The sequence below is a fragment of the Lithobates pipiens genome, unplaced genomic scaffold, assembly GCF_037356315.1.
Source record: "Lithobates pipiens isolate NorthernLeopardFrog02 unplaced genomic scaffold, aLitPip1_a1.2 Scaffold_1, whole genome shotgun sequence".
NCBI classification, from domain to species: Eukaryota; Metazoa; Chordata; class Amphibia; order Anura; family Ranidae; genus Lithobates; species Lithobates pipiens.
In genome coordinates, this window is record NW_027507685.1 from 15,060 (window position 1) to 34,705 (window position 19,646).

The 19,646-nt window shown below is 46.4% G+C and overlaps 1 protein-coding gene across 1 annotated transcript in view; it reads left to right on the plus strand.

Moving 5' to 3' along the window:
* The window catches only part of LOC143927409 (protein KHNYN-like), a gene marked incomplete at its 5' end in the record, with an annotated part of 42,478 nt that overhangs the window by 10,077 nt on the left and 12,755 nt on the right, over positions 1-19,646 (plus strand). The window contains 1 exon segment of the mRNA XM_077451886.1: positions 14,534-14,664. Within this exon segment, the coding sequence (XP_077308012.1) occupies positions 14,534-14,664 (131 nt within the window).

Consider the following 19,646-nt stretch of genomic DNA (forward strand, 5'->3'; position numbering starts at 1 on the left):
AGTATCAACACTCTGGCCTCTGTGTCGGCCACCTCCTGCCATAAATGAATGTACTTGTTCTGGACAGGTACATGAATCTGTCAACATTTGTGATGTGGAGGTGCAAGGATTTCTGAAGAGTCTACAACAATTTATGAATTCAACCAACCATCAGAGAGCACTGCACATAACCGCATAGATTTCACAATGAATGGAATGTTCCAGTACTTGTTAATGGTTATCATGTAGTGCAAATTTGCATTTAATTGCTCACATCCGAAATAGAGTCGGTGGTCGTCAGTAGCTTTTGTCTTTTGGGTTGAGGAGATATTAGAGAATTTTCTAGACAGGTGCATATAGATTACATTACATACATACATACCTCCCAACATTTTGAGATGGGATTGAGGGACACCTACCAGCAAATGTATGTAAGCATAGGACACACCCCCTTAAAGGAGAATTAACAACAAAAAAAAGATGAAATAAATCCACAAGGACTCTTTTACCACTACCATTCCTTTATATTGGCTTTTAAAATGTACAAATGCAGCAATTTAGAAATAGAATGAAAGGTTTAGGACTGGGAAACACTTTTTGAAAGATAAAAAGTGCGTTTTATATACAACTATTTACATCAGACCAAAATGAGGGACAAATGAGGTGGAATGAGGGACAGAGGGACATTGCTCCAAATCAGGGACAGTTGGAAGCTATGTACATATGAATACAAAATGTTAGCAAAGCAGTTTTAGACATTTCCTGCCTTCGTCTTCCTTTCTCCCTAGAGCTAACCTAGTTCAGGCATTATCTAGGACAACATATTTGTCTTTCTATAAAAAGATGCTGTCCCTGACCTTTATATACAGGTTGTCACACAGAACTCAGTCCTTATGCTGTGGTCTCTCACTTTATGACAAATTTTAAAACTGAAAGGTCACAGTTACACACAGCTCAGTTCTTTTGCTGCCTCATACTAAGGCCCCTTTCACACTGGGGCGGTGGGTGCGTTGGGGGTAAAGCGGCGCTTTACCGTCAATCTTTTGCGGTGCTATTCAGCTGCTAACAGGGTGCTTTTACCCTCCGGTAGTGGCCGGGAAAGGGTTAAAACCACCGCAAAGCGTTGCTGCAGCAGCGGTATGCCGGCGGTATAGCCGTACTGCCCCACTGATTTCAATGGGCAGGAGCAGTTTAGGAGCGGTGTATACGCCGCTCCTTCACCGTTCTAAAGATGCTTCTTGCAGGAGTGTTTTTAATGTCCTGCATGTGCACCGTTCCAGTGTGAAAGCCTGAGTGCTGAGAGACAGGAGCGGCTCTTTACGGGAGCTATGCAGGCGCTATTTTTAGTGTTGTAGCGCCTGTAAAGCTCCCCAGTGTAAAAGGGGCCTATGTGGTCTGCTAGAAAATAATGAACATTCAGACCCTCGGAGGAAAGACTGAGGCCTGGAACCTAGGGTGGCTTTTTAACCATTTGCTGATTGCCCTATAGCAGTTTTACTGCTACAGGGTGGCGGCGCTGCGCAAGCTCACATATGTAGTGGTACCTCTGTAGGGGCTGCTGGATATTGTGGTCCACCTGTCACCCTGATCAGTCCGGCATTCACTACCCAGTCACTGTTGAAACAATGAACAGTTTGTATGTTTGTTTTGTGTTTTTATTAAGGTGTTTTGAACTTGGATAGGGTAAGGGGAAAATTATGGGATGGTCAGAATCAATTATGGAATTAATAAGATGATCAGTTGGAACCTCTATTTACACTTCCAGTCGAACTCCAGTACAACGCTTATTTGTAGACTTGTTTGTCTCTCTCCTGTACAATACTTGGTTCCTGGTACAGCTAGCACATGGTTAGGGCTGACTCTGGTTCCAGCCAGGCCTTAGCAACTGCCATTTGCAGGCAGAGACCTTGGGCCCCTTTAGTGTCGCAGCAAAAATAGGAAAGTCTGGACAGAGCAGGCACAGTCTCTCTGCTCCATCGATCACCCCGAGGGCCAATCCCCCGTGAGACTCCAGTCAGAAACCGGTGTCCACCAGTGTCCTTTCCTGCATCTCAGGCAACCACGTTAAGGTGGGTAGCAGCCAACCAGGGGCATTGCTAGGTCTGCAAACGATCTGGGGCTAGAGCCTAAAGCAGCAGTCACCAACCTTTTTTCTGGGACGGGGGTTGGCATACGGATGGTAAGCAATTTTTTGCTGGCAATGGCTGGTGTTGACGCTTCAATCATCACGGCATCATGGTTGATACGGTGTTAGGGAGCGCATTACTTCTATTGTTACATTGTAATATATAATGAAGAGGTTCAACTCACCATGCAGAATCAGGAGTAGCCCTTGGCGTGCCACTTGCACATCTCCTGCCACCAGATGTGGATTGTCACTTGCCACTGTCACCTGCCACCAGATGTGGATGATCGCTTGCCACATCACCTGCCACTATTTGCAAACTGTCACTTACCACCAGATGTGGATTGTCACTTGGCACTGTCACTTGCCACCGTCACCTGCCACGTGATGTGGATTGTCACTTGCCACTGTCACCTGCCACCATTTGCAAATTGTCACTTGCCACCGTCACCTGCCTCCAGATGTGGATGATTGATTGCCACGTCACCTGCCACTATTTGCAGATTGTCACTTGCCATGCCAGCGCCACCAAATGTGCATTATCGCTGCATTGGTGGCAGGCTGGCAGCACTTGCCCATTTAGCAGAGGCAGGTGCAGCTGTCGGTTCTGAGTGAGGGCAGGGGAACGCTGATGGGCAGGCAGTGAAAGATGATGTCATCTCTCTGCTCCCAGCAACACCTCTGACATTGGAGAGGCCCGTGCTGTGAGGGCAGAAGAGCGGTGATCTGGGGCGGGCAGAGAGACAGATGATGTAATCTCTGCTCGTCCGTCTGCTCGATTCTTCTCTCTTCTGCCTGCCTGGCTCTCTCATGCAGTCCGCCCGCCACACCCATGGCCCACCTGCAGAGAGGCCACGGCCCACTGGTTAGGCAGGGACCACTGTGGCAAGAGACTCAAGGCTATAGCCACCCCCTAGCGATGCCACTGCAGCTGGCTACCTTCCGCCATCTTCCTCTGCCTCGTGGTGTCTGCTGCTAGCAGGAAACTTTCGGTCTCCTCCAGGGTGTGACACCGCTCCCTTGCTTCCAAAATGGGCTGGCGCCTGTGGAACTGATAGGCAGACTCCTCCCTGGGCACGCTGCTGTAACCCCTTGTTAGACGTACTGAAGTTTTTAGGCATACTGATTCTAGCAGGACTTGTCCAGGCATGTCGCTCAGCACCGACTGTGCCCGAGCAACTGGGAATTGCTGACCTCTGACTTTTTCTGTGGTTGCTGGTAGCAACAATAAAGTTTGTAACCAATGTCTCACTGAAGGGTACTATCTGAGCACACTCCCACCCGCAGGTTGACCTCGATCACCATGGGCAACAGTAGACCCTTCCAGGCACACTTTACTGAATAATGCAGGAATTTGGAGCAAATGCAAAAGTCCATGGGTTGGACTTGTGTCTTTTTTCAACCCCACCCACCTCTTCTGTACAATACTTGGTTCCTGGTACAGCTAGCACATGGTTCCAGCTAGGCCTTAGCAACTGCCATTTGTAGGCAGGGACAGCGGGCCCCTTTAGTGTAGCAACAAAAATAGGAAAATCTTTGGTGCTAGCTGACCTTGGTGAACTACTGCTCCCAGTCAGTCCTCTTATCTTCAGGCCCTGCCACCCTCCCAGTTGCAGCTGCCCAACTCCACTGCCCATGACATCACAGTCTCTCCTGCTGGCTTTACATCCATCTCAGACTGCACACTCTCAGTCCGCTCTGACATGCCTTTCCAGGTCTCCCAACTGTGCCTGTTGCTTACCAGCCCTCCTGGCTGCACAACGGTAGATCCTTCCTGGAGACTTGCCTGGCAACACTAGCTCCCACTGTCTTTCTCAGTTCCTCTTTGTGCCTCTTGTCCAGAACCTGCTTATTTTTCTCAGCAAGGCTCAGACTTGCACCCAAACCCCTCAGCCCCAAGGTCACCTTCCCCAGACTGGGGAGTGACTGGGGAGTGCCTCAAAGGCCCTGGTGTTCCATCTTCAGCTTCTTCCACCCGACAACTCCTCCCCAGCTAGACTGACTCCAGGTATTTAAGGAGGCCTACCCCCTGCCAATCCAGGTTGGAGATTGGTCAGGGCTCCTTAGAACACCCCAGACAACTCCACCTCTCTTCCCCTTTTTCCTTCTAGAATCCTCTAGAAGTAGAAGGGAGGTAACTGAAATGATGCTATCTGTGAGTCACCAGCCTACTCTGAACCACTCCCAGCCCACACAGATAAAAACAAACAGGCTGATTAAATGTACCTGTACTTACAAAAACCTACTTCTCGCACTTACCAAAGGTAGATGTTGCTACACGTGTATATATATACATGATCCTGCATTTGTGGGGGGGGGGGGGGGGGGGGGGAGTGCAAGTGCATGTCACTGGCAGGTCCCTCCTGCTGTGATTCCACACAGACCCGATGTCTGCTGGCACCCACTGTTTGTTCAGGACACAGGCTGACCGACATTCTGCCTATGTAAACAGGACAGATTGCCATTTTGTCAGTAAAGAAAGCATGGATCCTGTGTTCCTGCAAAGCAGGGACATGAAGCCATGCCTTCCCCTAGTAAAAGCACCTTTCCCACAGTAGGAAAACACCAGCTAGGCAAACAATTAACCCCTTGATCGCCCCTGATGTTAACCCGTTCCCAACCAGTGTCATTAGTACAGTGAGAGTGTATATTTTTAGCACGATCACTGTATTAGTGTCACTGGTCCCCACAAAAGTGTCAATTAGTGTCCAATTTGTGTGCAGCAATATCGCAGTCCTGCTATAAGTCGCTGATCACTGCCATTACTAGTAATAAAAAAAATAAAAATGAAAAAAATCCATAAATATACCCTATAGTTTGTAGGTGCAAACCAATCAATATACGCTTATTGGGATTTTTTTTTTACCAAAAATATGTTATACAAACACAAAATGTTACTTATTTTTTTTTTTTTGGATATGATTTATAGCAGAAAGTAAAACTTTTTTTTTCACAATTGTCGGTTGTTTTTTGTTCAAAGTGCAAAAAATAAAAACCGCAGAGGTGATCAAATACCACTAAAAGAAAGCTCTATTTGTATGAAAAAAGGACAAAAATGTTATGTGTCGCACGACCGCACAATTGTCAAAGTAACACAGTGCTCTATCACAAAAAAATGGCCTGGTCAGGAAGGGGGCTAAATCTTCCGGAGGTCAGATGCTACACACCAGGAGGAGGAAGCCTGGCTACACACTGTCATGTTGGTGCTTTGAATGGTCCTGAAAGTGTTATTAGGCGTTACTATTTCCTCTAAAAAGAGGGAAGAAGTGATTTAGATACTGTTCTCTTTGTGTATTCTATATAAAGCAGCAGGCTTCCTCCACCTGGTGTGTAAAAGATGCTATATAGACTTCCCTTTCTGAATGCTTATTAAAACGCTGCCAATTTTCTGTTCTATCACTGCTGATCTGACACTTTAGAGTGTGTCGAACATTAACCACTTGCTTACCGGGCACTTAAACCCCCTTCCTGCCCAGACCAATTTTCAGCTTTCAGGACTGTCACTCTTGGAATGACAATTGTGCAGTCATGCTACAGTTTACCAAAATCAAAACGTTTATCTTTTTTTTTTTCACACAGATAGTGCATTCTTTTGGTGGTATTTAATTGCTGCTGGGTTTTTTATTTTTTGCCAAACAAAACAAAAAGGGACCGAAATAAAAAAAAAAAAAAATCCATCTGTGATGGATCAGAACACTGACAGGCAGCTCTACCATCCCCTAATCATTAAATATCTCCTTCCTTGCTCCTTCCATCCACCCCATCCATCCACCCACTCCATCCCATCCATCTACTCTATCCATCCACCCCCTGCATCCATCCATCCCATGCATCTACCCACCGCATCCATCCACCGCATCTACCGACCGCATTCATCCATCCACTCACCCATTTCATCCAGCCACCCTTCCATCCATCCCATCCACCCACCGGATCCATCCACCGCATCTACCGACCGCATTCATCCATCCACCCATTCCATCCACCCACCCATTTCATCCAACCACCCTTCCATCCATCCCATCCACCCACCGGATTCATCCACTGCATCCATCTATCCCATCCACCCACCCACCCATTCCATCCATTCATTCCATCCATCCACCACATCCATCCATCCACTACATTCATCCCATCCATCCATCCATCCATCCACCAACCCCATCCATCCACCAACCCCATCCATCCAGACAAGCTTCCTTCAACTGTACACTGATCTGTGATGGATCAGAACACTGACAGGCACATCTACCATCTCCTGATCATTAAATATATAATTCCTTGCTGCTTCCATCCATCACCCCATCCATCCATCCACCCCATCACCTATCCACCCACCTATCCATCCATCCATCCACCTATCCATCCCATCTATCCAACCACCTATCCATCCCATCCATCCACCCACCCAGTCCATCCACCCACACACTTATCCATCCATCCACCCACTTACTCTCCTACCTGTCCATCCATCCCTGCACACCCCTTCCTGCTGGTTGTGTATATTCTGGCTATCCCTCCTCTTTCCTATATGAAAGCAGTTTATTTCTTGTAATTTGTCCTAAAGCTGACCATACTCTGTCCAATCCCCTTTTTCATCAGACCATACACAATACAGTCTGTGCAATCTCCTATAGATCTGCCATCTACTATGTAGTGCAAGAGCCTGCCTTGGGAGGTGCGAGTGAGGGGGCCAGGTCTGTTTTGCACCCCCCCCTTTTGACCACCAGCCGCCACTGCATCCGGAGTGCGTTTCTATGGTGTGAACTGACCCTCAGAGCCTGGAAATATTCAAAACTAATATCACCTAATTATTAGGAGTGTAACAAACAGACGTTACACAGTTGCCTAGCAACAAACCACTAGTGGAAAAAAAATGATATGCCAAAGAGCAAGCTGATAAATACCAGACAGATTTGCAATTGCATATTGTTTAATGTCTCTTACGCTTCACAAGGACAAAGTTGCCTTGAGGTCTAGAGGTGGTGACTTTGTTCCACCTTAACTAGAGCATTGTCCCTCCATCCCTCTGTCCCACTTTGGTACATCCCAAGGACATTTCCATCCATTGTTTGGATGTTACAACAAAAAAAAGCGGGCAAGGAGAAAAGAAGGGGAGGGGTGGGAAACAGTGAAATGGGACTTTTGAGGCACAACATACAGTAGGGAAAATAATTATCTGATTTCCTGCAGATTTTGTAAGTTTGCCCACTTACAAAGAAATGAAGGGTCTATCATTTTTATCATAGGTGTATTTTAAATGATAGAGACAGAATATCAACCAAAAATCCAGAAAGAAAACACCTGATACAAACGTTATACATTAAGTTGCAGTTCAGTGAGTAAAATAAGTATTTGATGCTAACCAACAATAATTGTGGCTCCCACATTCTGGTTACAGTATGCCCTCATGTTGTACACAGATTAGTCCTGTAAATTTAAGAAGGTGCTCCTAACGACAACATCTTATGTGCGTAAAAGACACCTGTCCACAGATTATTTCTTCCGTGCAATCCTCATCATCATGGGCAAGACCAAAAGGTTGTCAAAGGATGTCAGGGACAAGATTGTACACCTGCACAAGGCTGGACATTTTGATTAGTGTGTGGCTGTCCCTACTCAACAGAAATTGATCATTTGCATCCATGAGACATGGAGGGTGCAGCTCAGACCCACCCCCCACTCACGCCTTACTGGCCATGATTGACAGCAACAGAAACCAATGGCTCCTGCAGCTACATCTCAGGAGGGAGAGACCCGGGAGAGCCTTGGGTCTCATGCACATCACTGGATCAAAATCATGCTTCACCACCCCCCCCCCCCCTTAATTTCATAAAATCTAACACCTTTCACACTGGGGCGTTTTTCAGGTGCTTTTGGGCTAAAAATAGCACCCGTAAGTGTCTACAAAACGGCTCCCCTGCAGTCTGCGTGAAAGCCTAAGTGCTTTCACACTGAAGCAATGTGCTGGCAGGATGTTAAAAAAAGCAAGCAACATCTTTGGAACGATGTATCCCGCTCTTCCACCACTCCTGCCCATTGAAATGAATGGGCACCACTGCCGAAGCGCCTGCAATGCGATTTGGCAGCAGTGTTAGCTGGGTTATAAGTGCCCCACTAGCAGCCACTAAAATGACGGTAAAGCGCTGCTAAAACTAGCAGTATTTTACCAGCAACGCCTGTCTGCTCCAGCGTGAAAGCAGCCTTAGACCCCTTTCACACTGGGGCGTTTTTCAGGCGCGTTAGTGTTAAAAAAAAAGCGCCTGTAAAGCACTTGAAAGAATCTGCAACTGCAATCCCAATGTAAAAGCCCAAGTGCTTTCACACTGAGATCCCTTCCCTTTCACACTGGGGCGTTTTTCAGGTGCTTTAGCTTTAAAAAAAAGCACCTGAAAGAAGCAGCAACTGCAATCAGCCTGAGTGCTTTCACACTGAGGCGCTGCGCTGGCAGGGCGCCAAAAAAAGTCCTGCAAGCAGCTTCTTTGCAGCACTTTTGGAGCAGTGAATACAACGCTCCTAAAGCGCCCCTTCCCATTGAAATCAACGCCTGAAAAGCGCTATCGGCAGCAGCATTTTGTGGGTGCTTTTAACCCTTTATTTGGCCACTAACAGGGGTTAAAAGCGCCCCAATAACGCTAGAAAAATGCTAGTAAAGCGCTGCTAGTTTAAGCTGCGCTTTACGAGCGTTTTTCAGGTGCTGACATTGTGAAAGGGCTCTTAAAGCACTTGGGCTTTCACATTGGGACTGCAGATGAGGCTTCTTTCAAGCGCTTTACAGGTGCTTTTTTTAACGCTAAAGCGCCTGAAAAACACCCCAGTGTGAAAGGGATCTTAAGTAATTAGTGATACAGAAAATTTCTTACATTTAAACATTTATTAAACAAAACAAACCTCCAATCAGTTCACTTGTATGTATAATTTAGATTAAAAAAAAAATAAAAAAAAATAACTATATATTAAATATACAAAAACAGGTAATTAAAACTTTTGGACGAAAAAAAAAAAAAAAATATATATATATATATATATATATATATATATATATATAATTTTTGGAGGTTCTACGTGATTTACTAACAGAAAATACAGGATTTTTACTTTTAAGCAACAAGTGTCAGAAAAGATTTAGTCTTTAAATGGTTAAACTGAGAACTCTACACACTGAGTTCAGTTCATTGAAGAAGAAGAAACATTGTATCTCTTTGATCTTTTCTTGGCAGACTGCCCAGGGAGGAGAAGTCTCAACTAATGCTAGGTTCACACAGTTCACTCAAGTCGCTCCGACTTAGAAAAAAGGTTCCTGTACTATTTTTGGGGCGACTTCAGGCGACTTGCATTGACTTCTATACAGAAGTCGTTTTGCAAGTCGCCGCTGAAGTCGTGTGCAGGTCACGTCTGTGAGTCACGCTGCAAGTCATGCCGCCCCTGTGTAAACCGAGCCTTAAGAATTCAGGCAACTTGTATTGACTTCTATTACAGAAGTCTTTTGCAAGTGCTGCTGAAGTTATAATCGGCCAACACCAAATATCGGATATATCGGTTGACCTCTACTCCTATTGTTTTAAGCCAAGGAAGCTGCCATCTTAGCCACTGTTTAATCTTCAACTGCCATGGTACTGCACACGTGATCAGTTTTGACACCAGCAATTGGATAGTTTGACAGTTTGGCTGAGAGCACAACCAATGTGACAGTTACATTCCCGGCATGTGCCGAAAATGTAGCTGTTTTTTGAAATGGTGAAATCAATGGGTTTACTTCCACTTTAATAAAATAGAAATGTAAATTGCAGCGCGAGCATTACAACTCTCCGGTTGCAAATTCCACCACCAGTGTCCACTTCCAGAAAGAATCAGAAAATGTACAAATGTAATTTGCAAAGCAGGATCCAAGCAGTTCAAACAATCAATGTAAAAGGAACACACCACGCCACCATAAAACACAAGGTGAACACTCGGCAAACAGCAGGACCTCATAAAAGAGATCAATACGTTTACGTATGTGTCAAATTCCTCGGTTCTCGTTCATCCACTGCTCCCAAACACCTGAAAATGTTGCAGACATTTTCCCATTTTAATAAAATACAAAAAGTGAGCTCTGATAGTGTAATAAAGTTTGATATTGTTTAATAAAACAGTCCACATAAAAGCTGGCTTAATCGCACAAAAAAAAAGCTGTTGGAACTTCCTAACAGATAGCGTATGACATCAGTGCGATAACTACTTCTCTCTTGGTGGCTGGACAGACCTGATCATCCCCAATGCTTAGCGGTGCCCCCCTTCACGGGGCACCCGTTGCATGAGTCATATGTGGCATACCCTAAATATACCACTGCTTTCAGTTTAAGGACAGTGACATTGTTACCTAACAAAATATGAAACTTTTTCATCAAGGGAAAGTCTGTTCTATTTTTACTATATAAGGGGTGCTTTCAGTACTGTTCCTTCAGTATTCCCCGCATTTTCTCATGTCTTCTTTCATGCTTGTATCACATCCTTTCCATGACTCATAATACCCCTTCACAAAGCATGATGCAACCAACTAAGGAACATCTGCACCCATTGTGTTAAAGTTTACAAGTGCGTCTAGTTTTTTTTTCTATGCCATTTATATATTTAAAATAATTATTTCTAGGTTACAAATAAGTCGACGTGTTATTTTGCAGTAGAAATGTTTGCAAATCATAAAATCTCGGGAAACCGTGAGTATTGAGGACTAGTGTCAGTGGGTTTTTGTTTACTTCAGAACTGCTTTGCTACCTATACAAGTGGTGGTGGTATTTTATTGGTGGTGGAGTTTTTATTTTTTATGTAGCACTTATCCCCGAAGGAGCTGCTGGTAATTAATTGGGCCTGTACTCTGCTTCTCCACCCCCAAAGAATTGGCGAAACCCACTTGGCACAGCTGTGTAATAGTGTTGGTGTGAAACCCAATAGCAAGGAACAACCCAACAATAGTATTATATATTGTACCTTTACCGTTACCTGGGTATCCATCACTCCACCTGCTATAGAAATAGACAACGTCTCACACCATTTGTACTTTAACCACACTAGGGCTGAAACGATTAATCGACATCATCGATAATAATCGATAATGAAAATCGTTGTCAGCGATTTTCATTATCGATTAGTTGGTCCGCACCATGCGATCCGCGGAGCTTCGGCCTAGCTCCGGAGCTGGCGGCCATCTTGGCACACCCGGCGGCGATGTTGTAAATTCTAACCCCATCACTTCTGGTGTGGCTCCGTCACTGAAACAGCTGACGGCGGCCCTTTACCGCGCATGCGCCACTTTAATGCTCTTAACAGCGCATGCGCAGGATATTTCTTTAGCGGCAGAGAAAACGTATGGACTGAAGCGGGCGGAGACTTGCGGGTGGGCGGAGTTGGACAGATGATAACAGAAAAAAGGGGGTTTGCGCTATGGATAAGCTGCAAAAAGGAACGGTGGATATAAGAGGGCTGCCACTACCCCAGGCTCGCAACAAAAAGTTGGAACAGTATACCAATGTTATAAATACAGGTAGTAAAAGCGCTCTTAAGAACAACTGCCGGACTTTCCGAACGAGCTACCTGCCCACACACGGTACTTTTGCGGAGGACTAAGTCCGCCGGACTATCCACCGTATTTTTGAAATGAACGGACTCGCCCACACACACACAGAGAAAAGTCTGCTCATTTTGAGCGTGGCTCCAGGAAACCGGGACCAGCGAAGGAGGCGTCGCTGGCCCCGTCACCTGGTATGGAGTTAAAGGGGAAGCCCTAAGCCGAAAAAACGGCGTGGGGGCCCCCCTCTAGGTCCATATCAGACCCTTATTCGAGCATGCTACCCGGCCGGTCAGGAAAGGGGGTGGGGACGAGCGAGCGAGCGCCCCCCCCCCCCCCAGCCGTACCAGGCCGCGTGCCCTCAACATGGGGGGGTGCTTTGGGGAAGGGGGGCCACGCGGCCCCCCCACCCTGAAGCACCTTGTCCCCATGTTGATGAGGACTATGGCCTCTTCCCGACAATCCTGGCCCTTGGTTGTCGGGGTCTGCGGGCGGGGGGCTTATCGGAATCCGGGAGCCCCCTTTAATAAGGGGACCCCGGATACCGGCCCCCCACCCTATGTGAATGAGTATGGGGTACAATGTACCCCTACCCATTCACCTGTGAAAAAAACGTAAAAAAAACACAACACACAAGGTTTAAAAATAATTTATTGCACTGCTCCGGGGGTCTTCCATCTTGGGGGGGTCTTCTCACCGGACTCCTCCGCTATCTTCTGCTAGCTCTTTTACTAGCGGAGGAGCCCGGCTTTCTTCTTCGTCGCTGTCCTCTTCTTCCAACTTCGGGGGTCTTGTCCCCCTCATCGGTTCTTCTTGCCGGGCCACCGCGCCTTCTTCTAGCTCTTTTACAAGCAGTGGCCCGGTCTTCTGTCGCCGCCTTCTGTTCTTCTCTTCCGTTCTTCTCTTCTTGAGCTGTTGCCTCGTCGCTGTCTCTGGTCACAATGACAGGCACGCGGTGTGTGGCGACTTATATAGGGACATCGCCGGATGATGTCCCCGCCCATTATGATGTCACAGTTCCACAGGATGCTGGCCCTTGTCCTCATCAACATGGGGACAAGGTGCTTTGGGGTGGGGGGCCACGCGGCCCCCCCTTCCCCAAAGCACCCCCCCATGTTGAGGGCACGCTCGGATAAGGATCTGATATGAATCTAGAGGGGGACCCCCACGCCGTTTTTTCGGCGTAGGGCTTCCCCTTTAACTCCATACCAGGTAACGGGGCCAGAAACGCCTCCTTCACTGGTCTCGGCTACCTGGAGACGCGCTCAAAATGAGCGGACTTTTCTCCGTGCGGGAAAAGTCAGTTAATTTCAAAAGTACGGCGGACTAGCACACACACGGCTGTATTGTCCGCTGAAATGCGAGTCCGGCGGACATATTTAGGTGCAAAACTACTTTCTTAGTCCGCCGGACGTTTGGAGCCCACACATGGGGGGGATTGTCTTTTCCACCGGATTGTTTGATCGTGTGTGTGTATGCGGCTTTAGTGATACTGCTGCAAATGCCTGCCTGAATTAAGCACAAGTAGTTCTTAAAGGGAGCTGCAGCCAAGAATTTGTTGTTAGGACTATTTTCAATTCCCCTGATTACTTCATAGGATTTTGACTTGTAAGCTTGCTGTGAGAAGTAACGAGGAAAGGCATGGCAGCAAGTGAATTCCCATAATGCTTGACATGCCAGGCAAAGGTTACTGTCCCACCACCGTGCACTTGCAGATAACGAACTGGAGTCCAGTGGTGGTAGTGAAGTGGTAGTAAATCTAAAAGCAAATATTTGTTATAGTCCAGCTTACTCATTCTTAGATGTGATGGCTGCATTTGTTTTCTTTTTTTAGGCTTTCTTTCTTCTATTTTAACCTGACGATCCTGCCAGTAAGTCGGTTGTTTTTCAACAGAACAAGCTGTCCTGACGTAGCATTGATGAGACAAACCATTTACCATTGAAAAGACTGTTACAATGATCCCAAAAGGGAAAAAAAATGCTTTGCTGTAACTGCTTATCAGATTTTAACTAGAGTTTGGCTTCAATTTGTTAGTGTATTTAAATCTGCTAGTCCATCCAACACTCCTCTCCCCAAAGACTGACAATTTTGCTACCTAAAGGTGCCCCTGTGCGCATTCATCCAAAGTGGGGGCTCTTTAATACAGGAATTATGTTACTGGCCAGATCACCAGGTGAAAACAGAGGGGAAAGCCGAAAGAAAATGAATGCAGCCACCACATTTAATGATTGGCAAGCTGCAATATATTAGATTGTTGGTTGCGGGTTTCATACTGATTTAATATCTGTAAAGTCAATTTTAGTTGTTTAAGCGGCGTTCCACCGTAAAGTGGAACTTCCACTCATCGGAAACCCCCCCCCCCTCTTTCAGGGGTGAGGGGGGTGCAGATACCTTCTGGGCATAGATATACGCAGAATCTACGGGTATTTACGCCACTTCCTGCGGGGCCCCCGCTGTCTGCTGGGAAACACATGCATGGATCTCAGAGACAGCAGTGACCGTCCTTATTGCGCAACGTGACTTGCGCAATGCGCAGTAGGGAACCGGGAAGTAAAGCCGCAAGCCCAAGATGGCGGCGGCAGCACCCGAGAGCTGATCGATAGATCGGCTTCAGGTGCCGACATTGTGGGCGCACTGTACGGGTAAGTGTCCATATTTTAAAAGTCAGCAGCTGCAGTATTTGTAGCTGCTGACTTAAAAAAAAAACAAAAAAAAAAAAACTGCAGAACTCCCGCTTTAAGGGAAAGCGGCATCTGGCGGTTTTACAAGCAGGCAAAATGTAAAGAGGTCTACATGTACTGGAAGATGTGTATTGCATATTAATGGGAGCAAATGTCTGATAGTTCCAAAAGTTACCAGTGTCTCCTAATTTTTCCTGCAGACATGGTCTTCATCGTTTTTTCTCTTGCCGTGGCATTGCGTTGGCTGTACAGTACTTTTGGGACAGAGGACATCGCAATATCACCGTCTTTGTCCCCCAGTGGAGGATGAAGAAGGACAGTAAAGCTAAAGGTATACTTACTTTGTTTAACAACTGTTCACCTGTAACACCATTTTAAAGCCTTAGCAATGTTATGTTTTCAAGTAGTTTACTAAACAGTGCATAAGTGTTATGTTTCCTACACATGGTCGGACTTTGTCGGAAAATGTGCGATCGGATCTTGTCAGAAAATCTGATCGTATGTGGGCTCCTTCAGACTTTTTCCATCGGAATTTCTGACACACAAAGTAGGATCTAAAATTTTCTGACAACAAAATCCGATCGTTTAAATTCCGATCGCGTGTAGACAATTCCGACGGACAAAGTGCCACGCATAAATTATGAGACGAAAGCTATTTGCTACTGGCCTCTTTATAACCCTGTCGTACACGTTCTACGTCACCGCTTTCTGAACAATCGGATTTTCTGACAACTTTGTGCGACCGTGTGTATGCAAGACAAGTTTGGGATGTCCGACCGTGTGTACAGGGCATTAGAAGCCTGTCTCTTGATACACCCTGTACCAGGTAAGTACCATTTTCTAATGTGTATAAGTCACCAACCGATGCCATTGGCTGAGGCTGTTTACTCTGAAGACCCACTGGCTAGGGTATTAATATAATCAAGTTCTAGAAATAATTGTTACCATCTACTATATATTTTATTTAGGGGATTTTTGCAGGCTTTTAAGCTTACTCTGGGTGCACATTTATACTAAGTTTACTGCAGGTAAATTGTTCCCTGTAATTTTAAACACATGCAACACTGCTTTATATGTATAATCCAATGGTGTTTACAAAAACAATGTCCTTATGCTTCTACCAATTTTCTTGCCATTTATCTTATTTTATTGTACTTGACCCTTGGATTTAGGGAAAAAAATGCTGGTGCAGGTGTAAATAGTGTGCATGATTCAAAGGTCAGTTCTTGAGTTGTATGTGTACAACTGACGTGTCTCCCTGGATCAGACATGTCATTAAACAGCAGGCTGAATCGGGGCCCTCTTAAGGAACAGGCACCCCTGGGCAGTGCCTAGGTGCCCCAGGTGCATGAGGGGCCCCTGCAGTTTCTGGTACTTTCTCCGGAAATTTGCACTTTGAACCCCAAACACTTTACCACTGCTGCTTCATATGTGGGCAGTACATGCTCCGATCACATGGAATGAATAGAAGAGGAGGATCGGAGCAGTACACACCACACCCACCCAGCAGTGGTAAGATCATGGGCAGATCTGGGGGGTACTGAAGTGATTTCAGTTGCGCTCCCTTAAAGCCCCCCCACCACCCCTGACGCTGTGCCAGCTGTCTCCCATCCCTGCTTGGTACACAGCCTGAGCACAGGCACTAAGATCATCTCCTCCCCACACAGTAGCCAGCTACACACTGCAGATTGTAACTGTGTGTAAGGGAATCGGATGTCCTCTCTCCAGGCAGTGGGGACTCCTGTCCTCTCTCCTGCCAATGATGATCCCTGTCCACTACCCTGCTGCCCTAATGTCCTCGCATCGTCTGCCCTTCTGACTAGCCTGTCTATTGTTTACTGCACCACGACATCAGACAGGCTAGATCCAGCCCTGAGTAAGATGCTCCTTCTCAGGGGGTCTTTCCTAACCCCTACAAAGTGTTGGATGAGCATCAAAAACTGCGGGGGGGGGGGGGGGGGGTTAGAGAGGGGAGAGATGTCGTTAGATTGTAGATTTTGGACAGGTGACTGGTAGACCGCAGTCTGGGCTTACTAACAATCCATTCCAGAGCATTAAACAGAGTGCAATGCAGAGGGACTACTTGTAAAATTGGAGCTGTAGTAGGGAGCAAGAACCCCATAAGCCGATGCCTCCTCTGTAGTGATAACTCCTGTCCCATGCACAGCAATACCAACTGCACTCCACCTCTTATTCCTGGCTAGCGGTCTCCAGAGTGGTGCCAGTAAGAGGAAAGAAGAGATCTTCAGGTCAGTGTGAAACAATACACTGGGCATAATGGTATAGGGCTACTTTCACACTGTGCATCTGCAACTTTCCTGGGTTTGCTGCTCTTAGCCATAGACTTCTATTATACCCTGTGGGTTTGGTTCACTTTGTGAAAGAGCACCAAAACTCCAGAATGCAGGAGTTTTGGTGAGCTTTCAGAAAGTGCACCACACCTGCAGGATAGAATAGAAGTCTATGGCAAAACGCAGCTAACCTAGAAAAGTTGCAGATGCACTGCGCTGCACCCGCAGTGTGGGTAAACTACAGTGCATCAGTGTGAAAGCAGCCTTATAGGAGACCCAGAACAGTAAGGGTTAATTTACATTTGCAGTTTGGCGGTGGTAAAACTCCCTAAATGGTTTTTCTGACCCCCTGCCCCAACCGCACCCCATTTAGCTTCAGTGGCCAGAGTTAGATGCCCGGTCATGGTTGGTGGGTGTAGCATCTGCCAAGCATGACCCATTCAAGTGAACGAGGCCGCTCTGCAAGTGCCCCACCACCTTGGGCACTACAGCAAACAAGAGTTTAAAGCAGGCAGTGTTGTTTTGCTTTCATATCCGCAACAGGGGGCTTAATTCTTGCTGTGCCTTGTGTACACTTTGGTAGTTGCGTCAGCAGCTAAAGGGTGTAGGGATCGGGGGTGGTAAGACCGCTACTCAACCACAGGATTTTACCACCCCCCAAATTACGTGTGAACGAGCCCTAAGGTTGCTGCTGCCAAATGCAACTAAGGGCTAATTTACAAGTGCAGGAGGCACTCCTACTCCTCTGAAAAGTGATCTTGGTGTGTTTGACAGATGGTGAGGAGGCAATATGTTGCCTTCTCACCACCTGATTTAAACCCATGATTGCCGTACAATGCACGTAATTATTGCACCACAGTAGTACAGCAATTTGAGGTTTAAATCAGGTGCGAGGAGGCAACACCATGCCCGGTGATCTTTGGCTTCTCTTATGTTGCTCAGGTAGATCTCCACCTCTTTAAGGTTACCTACCCCTGCTATACTGTATCCTCCTGACCTCCCCTGTACTGTGTCTTCTAACCCACCTATACTCCGTCTTCTGCTCCCTCGTACGGTGCTGTTTTGCTCGCCCTGTTTCGTGTACAGACATACATTTATACAGGCAGCTCCCTGGTAAGGGCTACAGTGTGTTACTTTGCCCAGGGGGCCCATAATGCTATTAAGATGGCACTAGGTTAAATTGAATGTAATAAATGGGCCATATTGTGTGAGGGCCACATCTACTTAAAGTGGTTATAAACCCCAGATTAAATATGAACAAAGCACAACCTTCTACACTGTGTACATTCCTCTATCCAAAGCACTGAGTGTGATTTCTCTCTGCTTCCTCTTTCCTCTGTTTTTTGCATGAATCACTTCTGTCGGCTTTTCCTGAAACCAAGTGATAATAAAAGTGATGGAGAGAGCTCCAGCACACAACTTGCGACTGATATCCACAGAAGTAAGATTTGTTTCATCTCTTTGTATCACCTGAGGCTAGTCATTTCACTGGGTATATGTGAGGGTTTTAAAGTGGTTGTAAACCCTTACAACACACTTTGACCTACAGGTAAGCCTAGATTAAGGCTTACCTGTAGGTCCAAGAAATATCTCCTAAACCTATACGGTTTAGGAGATATTTGCCCGAAGACAGGCACCGCTGTCTATGGCGCATGCGCCATAGACAGCGGCGCGCAGGCGCACTGAGCACGGCATCTTCAACGACGGAGATACCGCGTGTGTCGGCTCCCGTGCGCATGAGCGGGAGTGACGTCATCGCGGCTTCGCCGAATGACAGCTGCGGAGCTGCGAGACCCCACTGAGAAGATGGATGCGGCGGACTACAGGGGACAGCGGTGACTTCGCTGGCTCCTGTGTCAGGTAAGTGACACATAATGGACTACTATGCAATGCATAGTAGTCCATTATGCTTTGCCTTTGCAGGAAATGAAAGAGGAAGTAAACCCATTAGGGGTTTACTTCCTCTTTAACCACTTCCCACCCGGCCAATGCACATATACGGCCGGGTGGGAGCCGCCTACTCCTGATATGACGTTCAGGAACGTCATTCAGGAGTAGCGGGATCGCCCGCGCAGCGGCGCGATCCCGATGCGCCCGTGTCACCCGGACACGGCGCATCTCAGATCGGCAGGAGGGCTCTGTGATTGGCCCTCCTGATCACATGACGGCCGTGTCCAATCACGGCCGTCATGTGATGTAAACAAACAGCCGGTTGCTAGGCAATCGGCTCCTCCTCTCCTCACACAGAAGTCATCGCTGTGGAGAGGAGAGCAGATCGCTGCAGCCGGCTGCTGATCAGTGAGTATGAGCTGCTTTTTACAGCTTTTTACTCACTGATCACCAGTCTAGTGTACACAGTAAACACACCACACAGTAAACACATCACACAGTATAAACACAATGTCCCCACACATGTCCCCAAAACATACATGTCCCCAAATAATAAAAACACATGTCCCTAATAATAAAAACATGTCCCCCACATATGTCCCACTAAAATCACATGTCCCAATGATTATCTGCACACATATGTACGTGATCACCTGCACACATATGTACATGATCATTTGCGTACATATGTCCGTGATCACACAAACCAATTATTATACACTTAACGGATTTTTTTTTACCAAAAACATGTAGCAGAATACATTTTGGCTTAAATTTATGACAAAATTTGATTTTATTGGATTTTTATTGAAGTAGAAAAAAGAAAATATTGTTTTTTTTTCCAAATTTCCGCTTTTTTGCGCTTATATCGCAAAAAATAAAAAACGGAGTCGTGAATAAATACCACCAAAATAAAGCTCTATTTGTGCGAACAAAATGATAAAAATTTCATTTGGGTACAGTGTAGCATGACCGCGCAATTGTCACTGAAAGCGCTAGAGCGCTGAAAGCTGAAAATTGGGCTGGGAAGGAAGGGGGCGAAAGTGCCCTGTATTGAAGTGGTTAACAACTTTGAGTCTAAAAAGATTCTAGCACTATAGTATTAAATCAATACAGAGCAGGATGGAAAGTT